This window comes from Perognathus longimembris, chromosome 1 (assembly GCF_023159225.1).
Source record: "Perognathus longimembris pacificus isolate PPM17 chromosome 1, ASM2315922v1, whole genome shotgun sequence".
NCBI lineage: Eukaryota > Metazoa > Chordata > Mammalia > Rodentia > Heteromyidae > Perognathus > Perognathus longimembris.
In genome coordinates, this window is record NC_063161.1 from 34,315,924 (window position 1) to 34,338,741 (window position 22,818).

Here is a 22,818-nt window from a genome sequence, read left to right on the forward strand (position 1 = left end):
TCCTAGAGAAGAACCAAATCTGCCAATGCTTGACATCAGAATTTTGGCCTTCTGAACTGTAAAACTATCATTTTTCTATTGCTTAAGTCACCTACTTTTCTATGACAAATCTATCATAATAAATAATTATACACATATATAATTACAGTTACCATTACAAAAATACATAACTGATCAGAAAGTACTGAGGACATGTCAATAATGATGAATACAAAAGAATATGTTTATAAAAGCTCCTAAGTATAAGCATTTTAAGCTTCTTCATGCAAATAACATTTATAAGTGTCTAAAATACTAACACTGGAAAATATGGCACTCAGTCTGGCCAGCAATTCTGTCTACCAGTTTATCACCCACATCTGGAAAGGCAAACACTCTCCAGCCATTACCCAGCCAAATGTTCACAGTCTATTCTTGACTATCTATTTCTATTTCTCCAAATGTATATTAATATCATTCTGTTAAGTTCTATACTTTTAAGCTAACACATAAAAGGATTCAGACATGATACATTTGATGATAATTTACCATAATGTAACCCATGAATATTACCTATCATTCTTGTTACCATTAACGTTTTAATGAGAATTTGGAAAATCGAAAGCTATCATAAATGAATATTTGTTTTAGACAAAACAAATGCCCCAAACTTCCCCTAAAAAAAAGAAAATTTAAAACAAATTGCTAAACAGTATTCAGTTTTACATTTTACCCTAGTATAGCTCACAAAAAGTATAGCTGGATAATGTGTTGGGATAGAAAACAGGAGAGACTGAATAAATAGGACTTTACTAAAATATTTTATCTTTATAATATTCTTTAAATATTTTCAGCAGAAGAGAGTGTTTATATCTTAACTGCATACAAATTATAATAGAACGGAACTATTCGACTACATTAATTTTCTCTTTTTCTATTTGAAATTCACTTTCTTTTAAGGAAAAATATTAAGATCTGTAGAGATAAAAAGATACCAAGACTATTACTTACCATGGCAAAGTAACATAATAGACACAGCCTTCCTAAGGAAGATGTTTTTCCCAAAAGTCTAAATAGGATGTAATGAACTATGAAATTAAATATATTATTTAACAATGTATGGCACCAATATTTTCTTTTTAAAGAAGTTGGTTAAAATTAACGAGGGGTATAAGTTTCTTGTGAACATATGGTGATGGCTGGGGAAAAATGGTTTGCCAGAATCTCTGCAAAGTCCTCTCTTTTCTCCCAAGTTTGAGATGGTGCCATACTTTTTGAGTGCAGCTCTCTCAGTACAGGATTGCTAATGATAGAATAAATTCCATTTCAGAGACAGTCAAATGGTCAGTATGCAACATCTTATCTTGCTTATGACTCTATAGGAAATCAGCATGTGCATAGTCTAAAACATATCTTTTCTGTGAACAAAAGAATTACTCATACCAAGAGCAGTGAATAACAATGTCTAGTTTTCCATATCACCAGGGGAAAATCCTCAAAACCCAAGGACTGATTTTTAATATTAATCAACAAGAACACTCTGCTCAATGTCTTCTGGTTCAGTGTCCTACAGGCAAATTTTCACTAAAAAATAATTCATTTTATTTATACACACACAAAAAATGTTTTGCCTAATTATATAGAATAACTAACAGAGGTATCTCCTCTGTATTTGGCAAATATGTTGCTTTCTGACTCAAGGGCTTGATTCTCTTCTGACAATATCTTACACAAAAATGAGTGTGACAAATAAGATCCCCATTTATTAGACTAAGAAACTGAGGCCCAAAGAGATTTTTTTTACCTAGGATTAAATAGTGAGCAGAGTAGAAAACTAGTGCCTTAATCACTGCACTCTGTTTTTTTTTCTTGAATAGTTTCTCATTTACATTTTAAATACACTACTGCCAATGGAGATTCAGAAGAAATAAAGAACTTAGAAATCTGCTAGTCATTTATCATCAAAAGTTTTCTTCTTTTAAAAACAAATGAATAAAGTACTGGCCTATTTTCTGAACCCAAAGAATGACTCTCTCAATAAGGAATCAGAACAAAAATATAGCTTTTTAATTAAACATGTATCATCAAAATCCAGTGAGGAAAAAAAAAATTGTTTTTGAAACTCATGTATGCCTCATCAGGAAAACAAACCAAGTTTAGCTTGGATTTTCCACATGCAAATTTTAACTCATTTTCCATGATTAAAAAAAAAACTTTAATAGTAAAAAGTGTATAACTCAAGATTGAAATAAGACTGCTGTGTTCAAATGAGCATATAAAGATCCTGTTTCAGTTTAGAGACATCTCAGACTAGCAAAACATTGAAAGTGGAGGGATGGCTCAAGTGGTAGAATAAAAAAGTTGAGCAAGATAGAAAAAACCTAAATTGAATCCCAATACCAGTACAAAAAAAAGCAGGAAAAAAAGGATTATATAAACACAGAGGAAAACGCAGAGAAGAAAAACTGAGTGATACAAGAGAGGGTAATTTCAAGAGAAAAATCATAAAATTAACCATTGGAAGTGGTATCGAGATCATTTGTGGAGGAATGGATGTAAGAAACTTCATACATTTTACTAGTAGAGTGGACAACACAGGTGAATGAGAAGAAAATTCACTTCTGCTTGCTCATTTTTTTAAATTTATGGAATGAAGTAAGCATATAGGCCACTGGTAAGCCATAGACAGGGAAGAGCAAGGAGGTAGAGCTGACTAGAGAGGAAGAATATTTCCATGGACAGTAGAAGACAAAATTGAAAACAAAGATATGGCATGATTGCACAGGATTAAGGGCTCACATAAGTGTGGTCATAGATTTAAAAGAAATACTGTGATCAAGGCAACAAATACAAAATACACAGGAAGTGGGATGTAAGTCTATAGAGATTTCTCTCAAGAAAAGCCCAGGGAGATATAGGTTGAAAATTGGTTGGAGCAGAACTGGAAGAATACACTGAGAACAGAGGAGACTGAAGCCGAGTGAGATGCTTGAAAAGAGTGGGCATGTCTGCTTAAAGCTGCCCCTAGACTGGATGAGGCAATTATGGTTCTGAAAGGAGGATCATAAGAGGAAAACAACTACAAAAGCTTGATGGAAAGGTAAATGAATGTTAGACTCTTAGGACCACAAAGAAAACATCATTCAAGTGTTCTTGGGGAAATGTCCATTAAAGCATATAAATTTTCAGTTAGATCAGGAGGAATATGTTCAAGAGATGTATGATAAACATGGCGACTGTAGTTAAAGCATTGGACTGTATAACTTAGTATCCCTCAGAGAACAGATTCTTGTGTTCTTACTACAAATATTAAGTAAGATAATAGGTACCCTAAGTATCACTATGTAGTTGTTCCACATATATGCATGTTTCAAAATATGTGGACTATGAATAATATATTGATTTTCTGGGCAACTAAAATTTGTATCAAAAATATTATGTTAAAATATGTAACCCCTGTGGAAACAATAGCAGATACATTCAACCAAGGTGAGAAAGTAGGAGATTTAATTCACTTGCATCTGACTCAGGAAGTCAGGGAATTTTTTTTTAGGAAGAAAGTGAAGAGTAATATTAACCAGGAAGTATCCCTAAACAGGTCTAACAACTACTCCACTGACAGGCCTAAGAATGGTGACTATGAAAGGAAAACAAACTCCACTTTAGAGAATTTTGGGGAAAGAAAAGTCTTCAAGAGATGGCCAAGTTTCAGTGAGAGTTAAAGTTTCACATCTACCCTTGACAAGACATGCCCACTGATTATACCAATATGAAACATTTAGGAAGAAAATCAAGGGCATAGGAAAATTTGCTAATGACACCTAGGGAGTTCCAAAGGAGAAAAGATTCATGGATAGGAGTGAATTTTCATTAAACTACAAAATGTAGATGAGATGTAATATAGTTGTACAGATGTGTAACTATCATCCATACAGGTATAAAGACAAAGAGAGAGAAAGGCGGGGGGCAGAGTCTCAATATGAGAAGAACAATGGTCTGTGATGCTTAGAGTCATGATGCTGCTGCTGCTGAACATGGTTGGTCATCTCTTAGGGAAAGAGATAATAAGTACAATTAGGACTTTCTTCTTCATGCTTAACTGTTAGGCAGTCTGTTATGGTGTGGGCAGGTGACCAGAGTACATGTTCTGTATACTTGGTAATTCCTAGATTCCCCTTAAATCCTTTTGAAAGTGGCATCTTTGGCATTTTCTGTTACCTAGACTACCAATCATGTTTCTCTATGTTCACAATTTGAAAGCTCAGGAAAATTGATCTTGTCCTATTTATTAAATCCTGGTCAATATTTACAAATGTAAATTAAATATACATAGCCTAATGATAGTCTATGGTTTCCAGGTAAATGTTAATATTTATATCAACTACCTTTCTTAAATTTTTACAAAGCTCATTGCACACAATGGGTAATGTGTACCTGAGCAGCTCACAGCACCAGGTTAGCACATGGACAAATTATTAATTGCAATTTTTCATATTTTCCAGCAAAGCATTACATAAAGCAAATGCATGAGAATGGCCTAGGTATAACCATGATGCTAATATTTGTAAAGGAAAAAGACTTATTAACAGTAAGCTTTCATAGTTATCATGAAATGTCACAACTTTGTGATGTACCATAAGCATACTTCACATCTGAGCGCAATCTTCTAAGCACCACTCTGTACTTTCTGTACAAAACACCGCATCAACTCTTAACAGAGAACAGCAACCATCAACATAAATCAGCCTCCATCCAAGCACAAAGATCGGTGTGTTTTTTCCTTGTGATCGTTTGTTTGTAGCTTTCTCCATCTCATATCTTTAGCGACTGATATGTTTGACAACAGATACACAAAATCTGACACGGTGGGAACAGATCTTCAATTTCCCCATTTGCTAGGTTTAAAAATATGACAGATTCTCAAACACATTGAATTCCCAGAGACTGACTGTTTGCTTAGCACTCTCTCCCTATCTTCACCTCCTCATTCCCCAGGTGTGGCAGGTACACCTCTATCACAATGTGAGAACCCAAGCCCAACTTGAAAAGCCCAATGTTCCCAAAGCCCAACTCGAAAAGGAGTTGTGATGACTGAAACATGAATCTTCGTGAACTCAGCATGCTGAGAAGAAAATGTATGTGAGTACAAATAATCTCCAATATTATTAGGCAGACATGTATATTTAAAATATTATACCTAGTTGACGGGTTCAAATGTCTACGACCAGCCATTACATTCCCCTACGTTCCTTTTTGTGTCTGTGTTCTGCCCCTGGGGCTTGAACTCAGAGTTTAGGAGCCATCCTCGAGCTTTTTTGCCCAATCCTGGCTATTGCTCTACCACTTGAGCCATAGCTCCACTTCGGGCTTTTTGGTGGTTAATTGAAGATGATTTTCATATTTTTACTCAAGCTAGCTTCAAACTGTGATCCTCAGGTCTCAGTCTCCAAAGTATCTAGGATTATTAGTGTGAGACATAAGCACCTGGTTCTACTTAAAAATTTTTGACATTATTAGAGATTGCAGAGAAAAATAGGTCTGTAAATCATGACTGAAAAATAATTAAAGTTTATAGGCATTGTTCATCTAAGAATGTAAAATAAATTAAATGAGAGAATCATAGTCTAAGTTTTCATAAGGCTGTATGTAATATATACAGGAAGTGAATACATAAACACAAATTTATAATAAACATATTTAAATAATTGTACACAAATACATAGAACATCATTTTAAAATATAGGCATTAAGTTAATGTACTCCTAAATAGCATATCCAAGTAGGTAATATTCATTAGTTAATGCAACTATTATTTTATTATTTGTGTGTTCTCCATATATTGATGAGACAATAGGTGTCATTGAGGGGCTGGGAATATGGCCTAGTGGCAAGTGTGCTTGCCTCATATACATGAAGCCCTGGGTTCGATTCCCTGGCACCACATATATAGAAAACGGCCAGAAGTGGTGCTGTGGCTCAAGTGGCAGAGTGCTAGCCTTGAGCAAGAAGAAGCCAGGGACAGTGCTCAGGCCCTGAGTCCAAGGCCCAGGACTGGCGGAAAAAAAAAAAAAAAAAAAGGTGTCATTGAGAATTGTGCTAGGCACCAGTGGCTCATGACTGTAATCCAAGCTACCCAGGAGGCTAAGAGCTGGGGATCACTGTTCCAAGCCAGCCCAGGCAGGAAAGTTCATCAGCCACTCAGAACAAGTCAGGAGTGGCACTGTAGTCAAGTGGTAGAGCACTAGCCCTGAACAAAAAGAGGCTTAGGAACAGCACCCCAGGTCTCCCAGGATTGATGGAGAACAGGAGGAGAGGGAGGAGGGGGGAGGAGGGGGGGAGGGGGAGGGGGAGGGTGGGGAAGATATGCACATAATTTTCCTTTATTCTGTATAACATTTACCTATCTGTAAGTAGTTGTGCAAAGGGATTTTAGTTCAATATGTCGGCTTATGAATACAATGTACCTTGATCAATGCAAACCCTTCTAGCATTCCCCATCCCATTTGTCCCATCCATCCCTTCAAGTTACCTGACACTAGTTTCACATATGTACACTGAGTGCTATGACTGTATTTGCCCTCCCTTCTCTCCCTTCACCAGCCCCCATCTTGTGACGTCCCACCACTCTGAAAAGACAAGTGCAGCAAATTCTTCTCAATATGTCAATTTCGCCTGGTTCTTAAGTATCTATTAAAAAAAGAAGAAAAATTAATCTGAGTAAGAATCTTTGAGGGTCTCGTAACTTTTACGGTTTTGAACTAAAGAACTTACAGAGGGATGCAGAGTTTTGTGAACTATAACTCATAGACCAAGTCTGGCCAGCTGTCTGCTTTTGTAAATAAAATTTCTTGAAACAGAGACACATCCATTTGTATTATCTTGTTTATGGCTGCTTTCTTACTACAAACACGGAGTCCAGTAGTTGTAACTAAGATTGTATAGTTCATAAAGCTGGCCCTGTTCTGTGAGAGTTGGATAACCATCATAACACTGATTATAGAGGATTTACATTAAAATTATTTATAATCACACTTGTTTCTCACTATAGATGAGAAGGGATGATCCAGAGTAAGATATTTAAGGAGGTAAATCTGTAATTTCCTCTGAAATAATCAATATAATTTGAATAAAATAAAATCATACCAGTAAGGGATGAATAGCTGAACCAGCTGTTATTATCTTTCTTTTTACTGTACTCTCATCACAATTGGCAGCCGTACCACAAACTTAAGCAGACAGTATTGAAAATGACCCAGACTTATACAGGGGTATACTAGACATGGCCCTTCTCCTTCTGTGTCCTCACCTGACACAAACAAGAATTTATAAAGTCACCAGCCCTATCAGATTAGGACCTCACCCTAATGACCTTCTTTAGCCTTAATTACTTCCTAATTACTTTTTAACTATCTTCTATTTCCAAATACAGTTACACTTAGGGATTAGAGCTTCAAAATAACCATTTTGGAGGAAGACAGTTCAGCCTGTTGCAATAGATATAAGAAATTAAATTACATTCTTGCTACAGAAATGGAGTGCTGGTTTTGCCCACTAGAAGAGTTTGGCTCATCGAGTTTCATACCACTTACAAGCTACCTGTATTAATATTAATAAAAATTGACAGGGTATATCTCAATGTATTTAAGGAGCTAAATGATCCTAAACATTTTCAACCTACCAATTACTTTACAGCTTAGTGAATATTTTCCAGTCTGTGAAATAAAAGGAATCGCTTGACAATTTCAAACTTAAGAGACACCTGATTCTGTACCATTTAAGACAAACTCTAGGTCATTCACTTCTCATATGAAGACAGGCCACATAAAGAAAGAAAAATAAAGCCAATAAAGAATAAATCAAAGTTATAAACCATTAAAATTCCTCCAACTGAAAAAATGGCATTTGGGACTCACCTCTCTTTCAAAAGTACCCTTTAAAAAGCTTCAGAATTGCCTAGAAGGCTTTATTTACAACTTCCATATTGGATTTGCTCTGCTTGTGTTTTGCAACCTCCCTAACTGACTAAGGTTTGCTCCACACTTCAATCTGCTTTACATTTCAAAGTACATAAGCTGCAACATCAAAATACTCAAAGACAGTAATGAAAAGTTTTAAGACTGAAAAGGTGGACCAGTAGTACATTTTCCATTTAAATCTTTCAAAAAGTTTCAGCCTGACTCTAAAATCTCTCTAGTACCATAAAATCATAAGTTGAAAACTTATGGGAAGAAAAAAGCTGATCATAGAGAAACAATTTATTCTCAAAATGATCACATCATGTTTCTGTCAGATAGAAATATTTTATAAGAATTGTTTTATTTCCTCAGAATAATCTCTCAGCCTCCACCCAATTTGAATGTTCCATGGTTTGCTGAGGATTTCCCTCCTAAATGAAGAAAGTATTGTTCACTTAGGTTCACTTAGGTTACCAGAGCTTGTTTACTCCCAAAAATTACAAGCAGAAGTTTCACAGATTGTAGGGAGGATCATTAGTTGTTCCCCCAATATCTGGTAAGATCATCAGAGCTTAATGCCAAAGCTGAATGCATGATGCCCTGATGATGAGAACCACTCTTGAGTCATAAGCTTTAGGAATTATAACCTGTCATAAATGATCACTATAATAGCATCAAAATGAAAACATCTGAAAAAGTCATGCATCTGATAAGGAGCTCTGGAACACAGTAACACTGGAAAAAGGAAAAAAGAGGAAAAATTGTTTTGACTATTTCTGAGTCGTAGAGCATTTTGCTTTCATCAACTTGGAGATGCTTAACCCTCGTTTGCATAACTACCCTCACAGTCTCCCTTTCTTGAAATGGAGCTAATTTGAAAAAAAAAAAAAAAAACCTCTGATCTCAATATAAGCTATTTAGCTGTAAAGTTTATGGGAATGGTCACCTTTCTTTTAAAACTGCCTGATTGGCAGTGCTTCTGTCAGCAGTAATCCTCAGCTAGACTTTAATGAAATGTTCCTCCCTTTCTCCAGGGCTTTGGATTGCTATTTGGCTATAATTAACTCCAGATTGACCAATGGCCAGTGGAGGAAACAAACCACATCAAGGAGAGGGTTATTACAGCCATTATTTTGTTCTAAATACAGCTGCTCAGGTTAGGAAATACAGAAAATACAGATTATTCATCTTGCTATGTTAACTCATAATAACCAAGAAAGAGAAAAATCAAGCACAAAAGATCCTCCCCCTTTTGCTGTAGCTACCCAGGAATACAGGCAAAAAAAAAAAAAATCCCACATAGTTCTTCAAGAGCTTTTCCTAATCTTCCAAACTATAGTTAAATGAAGCTCCTTATCAAGGCTATTTGAAGGCCTTTTGTCACACAGAAAGTTTGGTTGGTTCCTCTTTCAAAATACATCCAGATTCCATCTCTTCTTACTACCTCTGCTGCCACCAATCTGCCCAAGTTGCCATTATATTTCTGCTTTTATGCATCAGCTTTTCTCTGCATTCTCCTGTTCCTTTAATAGGCTTTTATATAAGGATGATAGCACGATCCCTCATAATATGTTATATGAAGCCAGGAGTCAGTTTACATCTGTAATCTTAGTTACTCAGGAGGCTGAGAATTGAGCATTATACTTCCAAGGCAGTCTGGTCCGAAAGTCCTTTAAATAAATTTACCAGTATAAGCAGTATCTAGGGTACTCAGATATACTGGTATTAGAACTAGGGAAGGGAAAGGGACTATCAAAATCAAGAGACAAAGGATAAAAAGACAAACAACTCCAAAAAACAATACTTACAGAACAATTTGGTGTAAACCAGCTGAACAACTCATGGGGGAGAAGGAAAGAGGGAGGGGGGAAATGAGGGAGGAGGTAACAAATTGTACAAGAAATGTACCCACTGCCTTGTGTACGAAACTGTAACCCCTCTGTATATCACTTTGACAATAAATAATTATTCAGAAAAAAATAAAGTTGTAGGACTGAAAAAAGGAAATAAATAAAAGCATTAATGAATGGTCAAAATTTTTTTAAATTAAAAAAATTTGAAATAGTTGTACAAAGTAGTTGCTATTTAACAAAGCAGTCTATGAATACAATGCATCTTGATCAAGGTCATCCCTTTCAACTTTCTCATCCATCCTTCCTTTACCCATCCCTTACCTTACTCCTTCTTATTTAATTTGAAAATGCTATACACAGTGGGGTTATGGTTACATAAGTTAAGCAAAGATTACATTTGGGAAATGTACTCTTCTTGATTTTGTAGAATATACATTAAATACTTGACTGCATTCTCTCCTTCTCCTCTTCATTCATCTACTCTTGTCCCCTTGATCCCACTCCACCCCATTCAGTATCCATCTCCTGATGTTTATTTTGTTGAACTTTTACTTTGCCTTTCTAAGGACTTACACTATTTGAGTTCTCCTTTGAATCTACCATATTTCAGTTAATAGATTTGTACACACTTGCATACCACCTAGCATATTTACTAATAAAACTAGCTTCCACACATAAGGGAAAGCATGCATCCTTTATCTCTCTGGATCTGACTTATTTTAAGTAATATAATTTAGACTCTTACCTCCAAATAATCACCAAAAAGCCTGAAGTGGGCTGTGACTCAAGTGGCAGAACACTAGCTTGGTGAAAAAAATACTAAGAAACAGTGCCTAGACCCTGAGTGCAAGTCCCAGTACCAGGACCAAGAATAAAATAAAAAACCTAAAACACTAACTACAATAGGATGGTGATAATTATATTTAGATGAAGTCAAAGGGCTTTGTATATGTGATTAGTTCCCTTATGAGAGGAGAAAGAGAGAACTAGCTTTCTTTTCAACCAGTGAGAACCTATCAAGAAGGCTGGCATTGGTAAGTCAGGAGGAGACTCCACATCAGTGGATCTTGCACCTTTAACCTCCAGAAAACTGAGAATGCTAATGCTAATATTTAAGACATCCAGTCTATAATATGTTGTTATGGCAGCCCAAGGATACTCCCTCTCCTCAAAATGAAAGTACATGTCTCCATGACTAGCAAGGAAAATCCTTCACCATCAGGCACAGCTGTCTCAAAGACTTAAACCTGCCTCACTTAGCCACTGTGTGTCAGGTACACTGATCTTTTGGCTGTTTCTGCAGCACACCCAACAGATCCCTCAGGATTTCTGATATTGACTCCAGGTCGCTCACTGAAATCAGCAAGGCATTCCTTGACCATCTATTATTTAAAATGGCAAACTATTATCACTTCAATGCGTCCCGCTTCATTTTTTTCATAGTAGTTGCCAATTTTTCATTAAAATGAGTAATTATATGATCTATCTAACATAGTTTTTCTTTATAGCCCCTGACTTGTAACTCCTTCCCCAGTCACAAGATTGGATAACATCTCAAAAAGAAATCACCAAAAATGTAAGTAACAAAGACAAAAGGCATAAAACCGGAGTCCTGTAGCACCCCAATATGAAGTAGCTAGGGTGATTTAAAGAAAAAAATAAGACTTGGAATGGCCAGTGAGTAAAAGTAAAGAGAAAAATGTGTTGTCCAGAAAGATAAACAAAAATCTATATTTCAAGGAGTTGGGGAGAACAATTGTACCAGTTGCTGCTGACAGTTCAAGATGAAGACTGAGAACTGGGGGTGGGATTTATAACTGTGGAGGAGTTCTTAAGCTTGGGAAGTTTAGTATTGTGTTGAGGGCGGAAGCCTGATGTCAAGTAAAAACATACAAGAGACAAGGGAATGAAAAAACTGGGGTCAGTGAACATAGACAATCCTTTCAAGAAGTTTAGCTGTAAAAGGAAGGAGAGAAATGGTTCAGCAGCTGGAGTGAGTGTGCATGTGGGTGGTCAAGCTGAGAGAAATAGCACCATATTTTTAGTGCTGGTAGGGAAAGAACTAAGAGGGAAAACTGAAAGTTCCCAGAGAAAAAGGAGAATGGCTAAAATGATATCCTTTGGTGGGTGACAGGGGATGGATGAGATATGCAAAGGAGGAACAGTCCATTTCCAGACAGCAAAGCCAGCTCGCTGACCCATAGCAAACAAGAAAAAGCAGCACAAGGCAAACCTAACCCAAAGAGGAAGTATGCAAATACCAGAAACAGTCATTTCCTAACTTAAGACCCAAACACCTCTTTTAGAATAGATAAAACAATGTATTGGGAGATCCTTTATAAGTACACTTTGATCAAGTTAAACTCCTCACTAATGATGGAAAGGATGATGTTGAGCAAGAAACACTGTACCCATAAATTGACATGTACTGAAACATCTTTGAACAACTATCTTTAAATAATTTTTAATAGAAAGACTTAGAAAAAATCATAGTAAGTGAAGTAAGCCAGAACTAAAGAAATGTAGACTCCATAGTTTCCCTCATTTGTAATAATTAGTATATGTCTATATTAGTATATAGTCCTACTAGAAGATCACAATGGTCAATAGCTATGTACATATGACCATGTAAGATGATGCTAGGGGAAATGAACTCCAATATATGGAAATAAGAGATTTTTCTTTGTTGTTGTTGTTTTAATGCACTGTGTGAAATTATTTCTTTTTTCTTTCTTTTTTTCCTTTGGCTTATCCCCTGTTGCCACCCCTGTGGCTTGTATATACATTTATCTGAACTGGGAAAATGGTGAGACAAAGGACATAGGGTGAACCAATGCAACAGTGATACTCACAAGACAATATGTTGGAAATGAACTTTACAGTATGGGGTTGGGGTGCTGGGGAGGGAGGGAAAATTGGAGAAAAATGAGGGGGGAGTAGCAATATTAGACAAGAAATATACTCATTGCCTTATATATGTAACTATAAACTCTCTGTACACCACTTTGACAATAAAATTAAATTTAAAATTAATTAATTAATAGACAAAAGAGTTGATTAAAACTGTTTAAAAGCTGTTTGTTGCGTTAATGAAATGTATCTAGGTGTGAACTATGCATACTGAGCTATGCTTAGAACTCTAAAATTATACAAGCTTGAAACTTAAAACTGGAGAAGATAGGTGTGCTTGCTTGCCAGAGTTTTGGCTGATGGCGCACCATTCTGCGCAGAAGTAAACTTTGCCTTGCTGAGACAGAAAAAAAAAAACTGGAGAAGATAAAGGAGGGCAGTAAGCAAATTAAATATGTAACAATATTGTCAAGTTAACATAATAATTTTTTAAAACTTGCTCTTAGGCTGGGTGCTCGTGGCTCATAACTGTAATCCTAGCTACTCATGATGATGAGATCACAGTTCAAAGCCAACCCAAGCAGGAAAGTCCATGAGACTCTTATCCACAATTAATCACCCCCAAAACCAAAATTGGAACTTTGGTTCAAGTGCTAGACTGCTATCCTTGAGCAAACAAAGCTCAGGAACAATGTCCATGCCTTTAGTTCAAGCAACCAATACTAGCAGGAGAAAGAGAGAGAGAGAGAGAGAGAGAGAGAGAGAGAGAGAGAGAGAGAGAGAGAGAGAGAGAGAGAGGGGGTTGGAGGGGAAGGGAGGGGAGGGAGGAAGGCAGGAAGGAAAGCAGGAAGGAAGGCAGGCAAGAAGGAAGGAAGGGAGGGAGGGAGGGAGGGAGGGAGGGAGGGAGGGAGGGAGGGAGGGAGGGAGGGAAGGAAGGAAGGAAGGAAGGAAGGAAGGAAGGAAGGAAGGAAGGAAGGGTAAATAACCATCTTTTTAGCTAGATTTTAAGTCTTCAGCAGAAGATATCATTAATTAGCATCATAGCTGAGTACAGTGTGCATAGTAACTCCTCAATAAATGCTAGCTGAATTAATTACTTCATTCATTTCTACAGTTGGTTTGTGTTGCATTAAATTCTCCAGTGTACTTATCTACTTCTTCTTTTTATCAGTAATAATCTCATGTATCATCCCCACTAAAGTGCATTGTTTTCATTGATTTTTTTCATCCTCAGTATGCTTTTTATTTCCTTTTTTGCATTAGTGGATAAATACTATAAGCCCTAAGTATCATATACATGTTCTGTTTGTTAGTATAGTCTTGGAAGTATACAGCATGTAATAGCTACAAAATAGCTTAACAAGAACAGTTAAATGACCATATTATAGAATAATTAATGAAGGAATAAAATGCCTTGTTAAATGGTGTTAAAATAGCTGTTGAAATAATCATTTCTACTTTAATAGAATTTGGTGTTGTTTTAGCACAAATGGCTGTCAGAGGAGGAGTTAGCTAGGAAAGCATAAAATGTTTTCTATTAAAAGAAATGATACGTATTCTTTTGGTTTATTACAAAAATCACTAGATGAAGGGTTTTGTCAAAAATAAATTACTTTAATAAAATAGAGACTATATTTATTTGCCTCCCAAGAAAGGGGAAAGGATAACTACTTGATGATATTTTATTTCTCGGTTGTATTTCTTACAAAAGGCAAATACTATTACATCTTACTCCCTAAAAAGGCATTAATCTTAATGCCAAAGAGACCCTAAGTTTTATTCCACAAGAAAACTTACAATGAAGGAGCATCAATTAAGAGATCAATTTTTTGAAGAGTTCTGGTTAGAGAAAGTATATTGAAAATAAATTCCAATTGCACATAGTTAGACGGAGCTTATATAAAGAGTCCCTAAATCTCTGCTTCATTTTTTTTTAACAAACCACTACTTGTTAAGGCAGTATCTTTTAGGACTGTAGATTGTTTGGTAAGCATTCTCTTACTTGAGCTATACCTCTAGCTCTATTTAAAGTTACTGATAAAACATTGTACTCAGTAGTTACTTAATCATAGGTAAGGCAAGAAAAGTCATACTTTGTAAAAAATATTGAGTTGCAAATGATTCAACTATGAAATGTAGAACTGAGTCATACTTGCTACTTCAGATTTAACGTGACAAGTATGTCCACTAATTTAACAGGAGATGTGTTTTGCAACTAATATAAATGTTCTATAATATGTATCTATATGTAATTGTATGTACTTTGAAATCATTTGAAATATTTGTTATGTGTGTGTTTGTGTGTATATATATTATACATTATTATATATATTATATATATCAAATATATAATGAACTATTTTGTGCAAAGCTCTAATATTTGCAGGTAGCAAAGCATCATTCTCACCACTATCATTACCACTATAATAAAATAGACATGTCTACTATTACTTAGGTAGATGTCAATCATTGAAGCTAGCCTTCTCTTATTCTTCGACTCCAATAGGACCATTTACACTATAACTTTTCTCTTCTGTAATAGAATCCATCAACATGATACACAAAACTGAAAGATCATGTCCAAGGGAATCCTATACAATTCTCAAAATTACCTCTTCTCCCCTTCTGTTCTTACTTTAATTCTGTTCTCCTTTGTTAGAACTCAAGTAAAGATAAAACTTGTATCTTTCGTGGCTATAACACTGGATCACACATTGTTAATTTAACATAGTATTAAATATTTTCCCTATAAGATTTTAGTGTTTTAGTACATGCCATATTGTTGGTGTCTGTAATCCTTTCATCCTTGTAAGTATTGTATTCTCTCCTCAATAAACCATAATCTCCTTGAGGGCAGAAATTCTTGTTACAAAACACCTGTATTACCTCTATAATCACAGCATTATGCCAGGTAGCTAATGAATTCTTCATAAAAGCACCATAAAAACACAGTGTCTTGGAAAGAAGCAATCAGGCAAACTCCTTTACAAAACATTGATTTACAAATTACAGAGTAGCAGCAAAGGAAACTGAAAACTATCTGCCATAATTAATTGAAATCTAGATCGAGTGTGTAACAAAATATTTTATCAGTCATTTTATCTGCCACCTAATTAACTTATAAAACATCTATAATAAAAATACATTTGTAAGGATCAGATATGTCTTCTGATTGATGAAACTGTGAGCTATAAGACATGTGTTTCTTCATAAATTTTTGTTCCATAGCCATAAAAATTTTAAGAAAATAGTTATATTACTACTCCAACAATCAGATTATCTAATTTATTAAGATTATCTATATTTTAATTTTCAGATTATCAGAATTTTCAAAAATTTTTTTCAGTAGCCCCAAGATTCTAGAATCAGACAACCTGGGTTTGAATTCCAAATTCACTAATTTCTGCTATATGATTTGCCTCTCCTTACTTAGCTACTGAAGGTCTAAATTTCACCATCTAGGAAATTAAAAAATACCAGATGCTACCTCAAAAGATTGTGGTGAAGATAATATTAGAATTTATGAAACTCTTAAGAGAATCTTACATTTCATACTCAGAAATAGATTTGTCCTTGTGATTTTGCTGTTGTCAATAGGTTTTGGTTTAAGATCAAAGATAACTAATTCTTTACATATCTACCACAACATTCTTTTAAAGTAGCACTCTAAGCCTACTGTTTGCACAAAAATAGAAATCACGTAGGTAGGTTGGCTGTATTGTATTAGACTACCTATAACTTAATACCAAAAAAAAAAAAAAGAAAATCTGAAAATTTTCATACAAGTAGTTCTATCTAATTTAAAGACATAAAAACAAATCTTCACACAGTATACATTGGTTGCTTATACTGGCTTAGTGATAATAAAGAAGTATCTTTGTTTAACAATGGGAATAAATTATTTTAACAGGAAACACCAAAATTCCTTTTGGAGATCTTTCTTTATATACTCCTTGGGGCGGAAACTCAACTCCTTAGAGATGAATTAACATAACATGAAATCACCATAGTATACTTAAAATACTCAGCATTAGGAAAGGAAATAAAATGTAAGTATAAAGAGAGAATGTATTGCCGAGTTTACCACAGAAGAGCTAATTGACTTTTAAGGCAAGGAGGGTCAAGTATTACATTTTTGTAGGTTTTATTATGTATCATTTACAGTGGAATAACCTGACATTCACACATCCACATCCCCTCTCAAACTTCAACAACATCAAGTGACTGATGGAGAGTTTATTACTTTTTCATTTGCTTCCCAGTGAGAATGAACAAAAGACAATTTCTGTACTCCCTTACACTTGTTTAGGACAGGAACAATCTCTGAGTCAAGAAAGCTGTCATTTCAGCAGAAGTAGTTCTTTTTTCAGGGGTGAACATTATTGGAACAAATGCTCATCTCCTCCTGTTTTACAAACTTTCCCAGAATATTCAGAAATGATCCCCTTTGGTCCATAGTCATTTTCTCTGCTTACTGTCTCACTGTCTTACCTTCCTTCATTTGCCTCTAAGCACACCTGTTAGGCCATTGATCTGCAGTCATTCCTGTCAATGCCATGAGCAAACTTCATGCCACTGCCATAACAGTCAAGTCTCAGTCCTCACCTGGCTTGACTACCACAATTTATTAACTTCCCTTCTTAATAGTTTCTTCATTTAGCTCCCCAGAACACCACAAAAACCTAGTTCCTTAGTGTCTCAGCCATTGACTCGAGTAATTTTCACTGGTTCCTCATCTTTCTAACATCTAAACATTGGGCCAGTTCCTCTTTATTCTTCTTCTTTCATCTATTCTTACTCTCTTGGCAAGCTCATTCAGCCTCACATATTTATATATCATACTATGTTGGCAACTGTATACCTCCAGTGGGATTACTCACCCATACTTCCATATATATAAATCCATCTGTCCACTTAAATTTTTTCTGGGCATTGAAATGCCACCTACATGTTTTAATAGACATGTCTGTCTCAAAAATTAACTCCTTCCATAATCTTTATATTTCAGGAAGTACTTAATGTTAATTCATTTTAGAGTCACTCTTTGACCCCTCTTTCTTTTCTATCTGATATTCTATACATCAGTCACTCCTGCTGATTCCACTTTAAATCTATGTGCAGAAGTAGATCACTTCTGGTTCTCCCACTGTTAATGTCCTAGTCAAAGCAACCATCCTACTTTGCCAGAATTTTGCCACTGTCTTTTTTGTTTTATAAAAAAGTATTTTATTATCTTTTTTTCATTTCTTTATTGTCAAAGTAATGTATAGAGGGGTTACAGTTACATACTTAAGGCAATGAGTACATTTCTTATCAAACTTTTTACCTCCTCCTTCATTTTTCTCCCCTTTCCCCCCTTCCCGGTTCCCTCCCCACCCTCCCCTGAGATGTACAATTGGTTGGCAGAATACTGTCTTGTATTGCTGTTGCATTGGTTCACCGTTTACCCTTCATCTCTCCATTTTGGTGTTCCCCTTCCCTAGTTCTGATAAACGTACAGTGTACCAAAATCAGTTACAATGACAACAGGGGTAAAAGTGTGGAGATGAAAGACAAAATAAAAAGGGATAATTTCATAGGGTACAATGGAAATAACAATATCAAAGATAAACCTCTTCTTTCCAAATCTTGTAGTTCACTTCATTTAAGATCATCTTATGTGATCCTATGTACATTGCTATTGAGCTATTGTGCTCCTCTGCTAGGTTGCACAGGGAGTTGTTGTTCAACAAAGCAATTTGTCATTATAGTGCATCATGATCAATGTCACTCCTTTTAACATGTTCACACAACCCTCTCAACCCATCCCTTCCCTCACTTAATTGCCTTTGAACTGTTTTTTTTTTTTATGTCTCTACACTTTCCTCTTACATTTGGAATTGCTGTTGACAGTTTGGATAGATCGTTCCTTATCATTTATGAAAGGCTATCTTGTGTATTGTAGAATGTTAAGCAGTATCTGTGGACTCTACCTACTTAATGTCAGTAGTATGTATAGACTGCTTACCTCACTAGAACTTATGACAAAAATGACTGCAGATAAACAAATGCTCTTAAGGGGAAAAATTCACCCACAGCTGAGAACCACTTCTCTTCAGTGAATTTTCAACCTATCCATCATAATGAATCATTATAAACTATATATGTAACTAATATAAACTTTACATGTAATTCCTGTGCTCAAAGCAGACTAGTAGGCTGTCATCTTATAATGAAAGGGAGGTAAAGGGGAGAAAGAGAAGAAGAAGAGAGAAAGAAGAACAGAGAGAAGAGAAAGAAAGGGAGCGAAGGAGGGGTAGGCAGAGAAAGGAAGGAAAGAAGGGACAGGAGAAGAGAGGGAGGACAGAAAGAGGGGAGACAGAATGAGGGAGGGAGGGAATGAGGGACAAAGGGACAGAGGGACGAAGGTGAATTGCTTATCATAGTCTGCTAGGTTATATAATCTGCCATATTTTCATTATGCCTAATCCTTTTCATCTACGTCTCACCCCTAGTTCACTGTGTTCTAGTCACAGTTGCTTCTGATGGTCCTTAACATAGGAAATCTCTCATGTCAAAAATTAGGTACTTTGTTCTCTCTGATCATAGTCCTTGTCTCAAGCAACTGGTCTCAGACCTTTATTCCTTTAAGTTATTATACACACATCTACAAATGTCCCAATGGAATCCACGTGCCAGTGCTAATCTGTCATTCTAACCCAGAAGGCTAAGGCTTGAAGCAATTTTATTTGAAGCTAGGCAGGCAGAAAAGTCCACAAAATTCCATCACCAAATAATCAGCAGAGTTGGACTGAAAGTAAGGCTTTCAGTCCAGAGCACCTGCTTAGAGAACCTGCCTTGAGCAAAACTGTTGAGCAAGTATGAAACTTTGAGTTCAAGCCCCAATAATGACAAAAAATAAATATATTAGAAAAGTTTCTGTGGCAGGCACACAATAAATGTTTAGATAGCAAATGAGAAAAGGCAAGAAGTGTACAACAAACATTTAGATAAACTAGAAAGATCAAGGCACCCTCAATTAATAACTAGGATGATGTACAGACATAATTAACAAAGACTGAGATGATTTCCATATAATTTGTTCAAAACATTGTCTTTTAAAAAATCAAAATACTTCTATGCTCAGGGGCTTTGTGTAGGAGATATTTTGAAAGCATACTTATAAATCCATTAATAGATATAGATACGTAGAATAATAAGAACTTTAAGGGTAATTTTACATAGTACCATGGTATTGTGGTAGCTCCCCTAGTCATATGAAAAGGAATATGTGAGGTAAATCAAATCACTCAATTATATACACCACATGGTAGCTTAACAAGTAACAGTAACAGTGAACAAAGCCTTGCCTGCACATGAAAGCCTGCATGGCTTAATTGTGAGTGAAATAGAGGAGCAGAAATGCTTCCTGCTGCAAGCTGACTGAGACCTGGAACCCCCTGAAGGTATAAATTGAGTTTCTCTGCTAATTACTGGTCTGAAGGGGACCAAGTAACATCCCCATTTTATTTCTCTGGCTGAACTTGCAACATAAGCAGTTGTGAATTTTACATTAGGGTCAAGCTGAGAAGTTCCCACAGTTTTACCTGGAATAGATAACAGAGGCACCTCCTATGTAAACCAGGTCAGGTATTCCTTCTTTTTGCCTTGGGTGACTACCAGGGAGGTTTCAGTGTAACTGATTCTGATAGGAAAGTAAACATAGAAAAGGGAAAGAGGAAAAAAAAAAAAAAAAGAAAAAAAGAAGACAGAGCGAATGCCACAGGCCCTACTAGAAATAAAATTTTGCCTATTGATTTTCATGAATGTGTATTTCATTTTTTTAAAAAACTTAGAATTTTATGATCCAACAGATTAAAATTGCATGGCACATCCGTAGATAACAATATCAGCTATTCTTTGTAGTTTCTGAACTACCCACTTATTGTAAGACCAATAAGCTACACAGCAGGCAGGTACTTTAATGAAATAGGCCCAGTTCTCCAGGGAGGAGAACCTGTAGTTCAAACTAGCACTTTTGATCAAGTAAACACTTTATTCTTACCAAGGAGAAATACCTTTCATTTGGGCCCTGATCAAAAATGCTCTTGGTAAAGAAGGGAACAAAAGACTGTTGTGATATAACAGGTGTTCTGGGAAGGGAAAGGCAACTTCAACATTTTAATACATGCATGTACACTTTAATAAATGTATTACACAGTCATGTGAGTACAATGTTTTAATACATGTATGTACACTTTCTTAGGTCCTAGAATGTCAGCTTAGAAAAAGCAGCCACTTTATTCAAATTAAAGTAACATATGAATTTGTTTATAAACCTGACCAACAGTTACTGAGCACATTCCTTTCGCAAAAGGAGGAAAGACCAAACACTCACAGAAAACACACTCTCCATTACTATTATTCCTTTTTCTTTATACTTCAATAACTTTAACTGGGACCTAAAATTCTAAGTAAACGAACATAGTCATAAGGATAAATAATTCATAGCAATTGATATTTGAGGCCTGGGGATATTTAGCTCCATGGTGAAACTGTTCACTAGCATGTGCAATGCCATGGGCTTATTCCCACTCAAAAAAAAAAAAAACCAACCCCCAAATCTGAGGATTTGTTAAGAGGGTCTACCTACGAGTGTCTTATCCACACAACATCAAATAGTTGTGGGAGTCATCAAGACTTAGTTTGAAATATATGTGCCTTTGCTTACTGTCTGTCAATTCAATGGAAAATGTTCTGTATTGACCCACATGGTAGTTGTGGTAATTAAATGTGGTACTGATAATCTCTCCTCTCTAGGATGTAGTCAATGAAGAAAAGCACTTTGTGTTTGTGTGTGTGTGTGTGTGTGTGTGTGTGTATGTGTCCCTAAACTTCTATAATGCCTGTCTTAATCCCCCCAAGCACTTATTTGAATGTCTCAAGAGACACTAAATCGTACCGAAATTCTTCAGAAGAAAATACGTTTGTGCTCATCATGCAAACCCATGCTTCTGGATATCTCAAATAAATGCACGAAGAAGAAATCCTAGGAACCCTTAAAATAAAATAATCAAGAAAGTCTTACCTAGTTTTGGCAAGGAATAGGGCACTTTAAAGTAGTCTTCATAAAATTCTATTAGTCTCTTTGTAATATGGAGTGCATAGTCCCCAGATCCTCTTCTGATGGCATCAGGTCTTGCATATAATCGTACCTGGTTTTTAAAAAAAACATATAAAATAATTATTTTAGCCTTTTGGAACATGATTCTTATTTCCCCTGCAAATAAAAATCTACACAAATCATTTCAGAGACTATAAAAATGAGAAGATTCTTGTTCATATATCAAGAGAAACAGTGGCTGAAAAGAGCCAAACTTAAAACAATTGAAGTAATGAGGTTGAACAAGTCACAATTTCATCATTTTAAAAGATGACACGGAGAAGATTTATATACCTCCCATAAAAATAAATATTCAAAGTTATCACTTACATGTGTTTTCTGGAGATAGGAAGATATAATGGCTTAGGATAATAGGTCCCTGGCTATGCTAAAAGTGGGCAATATATGGTGGTCAGTGAGAGAGAAAATTCACAGTTTGTTAAAGACATGTAGAATTAACTTTGGAACCATTACCAGACTGAGATATAGATATATACATACAAATATACATATATATGCATATACATATATATAATTTCTTCTCTTCTTGTAATAAATTCATCTTACAGAATGCAATGAAGGGACAGAAAAAAATACATGTTCATAAGCAATCACCATTCTGCATGGTTGTCTACAATGGCTCTTAGCTTCAAAAAATCAGCTGAAGCAATTCATATTCCTAACACTATCTGAATACTTAACATTGATTTTTAAAGCAAGTATAATAAATTACTTAGTCCTTGACCAAAAGAAAATGAAGTCTAAACCCTAAAGTAAGAAGCATAAAACTGATCAAAACTAACAATTGTTCATGAAAGGTTAAAATGATATTAGCTTTCATAAAGCTTTCATAAAGCTATCCAGTATCTTTCCTTCCGAAGGCTAAATCTATTTTTCACAGATGTGGTCCCTAATCCTCATATCAATTCCATGAATAAGAAGTATGTATTTTGTGCAGCAGTGGAAAGCACAGCAGCTTGGGAGTTGGAGTTTTGTCCTACTCTGTCACTAACTGATCTGGGTGATATTGAACAAATTA

The 22,818-nt window shown here is 35.6% G+C and overlaps 1 protein-coding gene across 1 annotated transcript in view; it reads right to left on the reverse strand.

Moving 5' to 3' along the window:
• Positions 1–22,818, reverse strand: part of Trhde (thyrotropin releasing hormone degrading enzyme) — a 353,088-nt gene that overhangs the window by 222,763 nt on the left and 107,507 nt on the right. Inside the window, exon 3 of the mRNA XM_048359329.1 lies at positions 21,705–21,831. Coding sequence (XP_048215286.1) covers positions 21,705–21,831 — 127 coding nt within the window. The remainder of the gene's footprint in view (positions 1–21,704; positions 21,832–22,818) is intronic.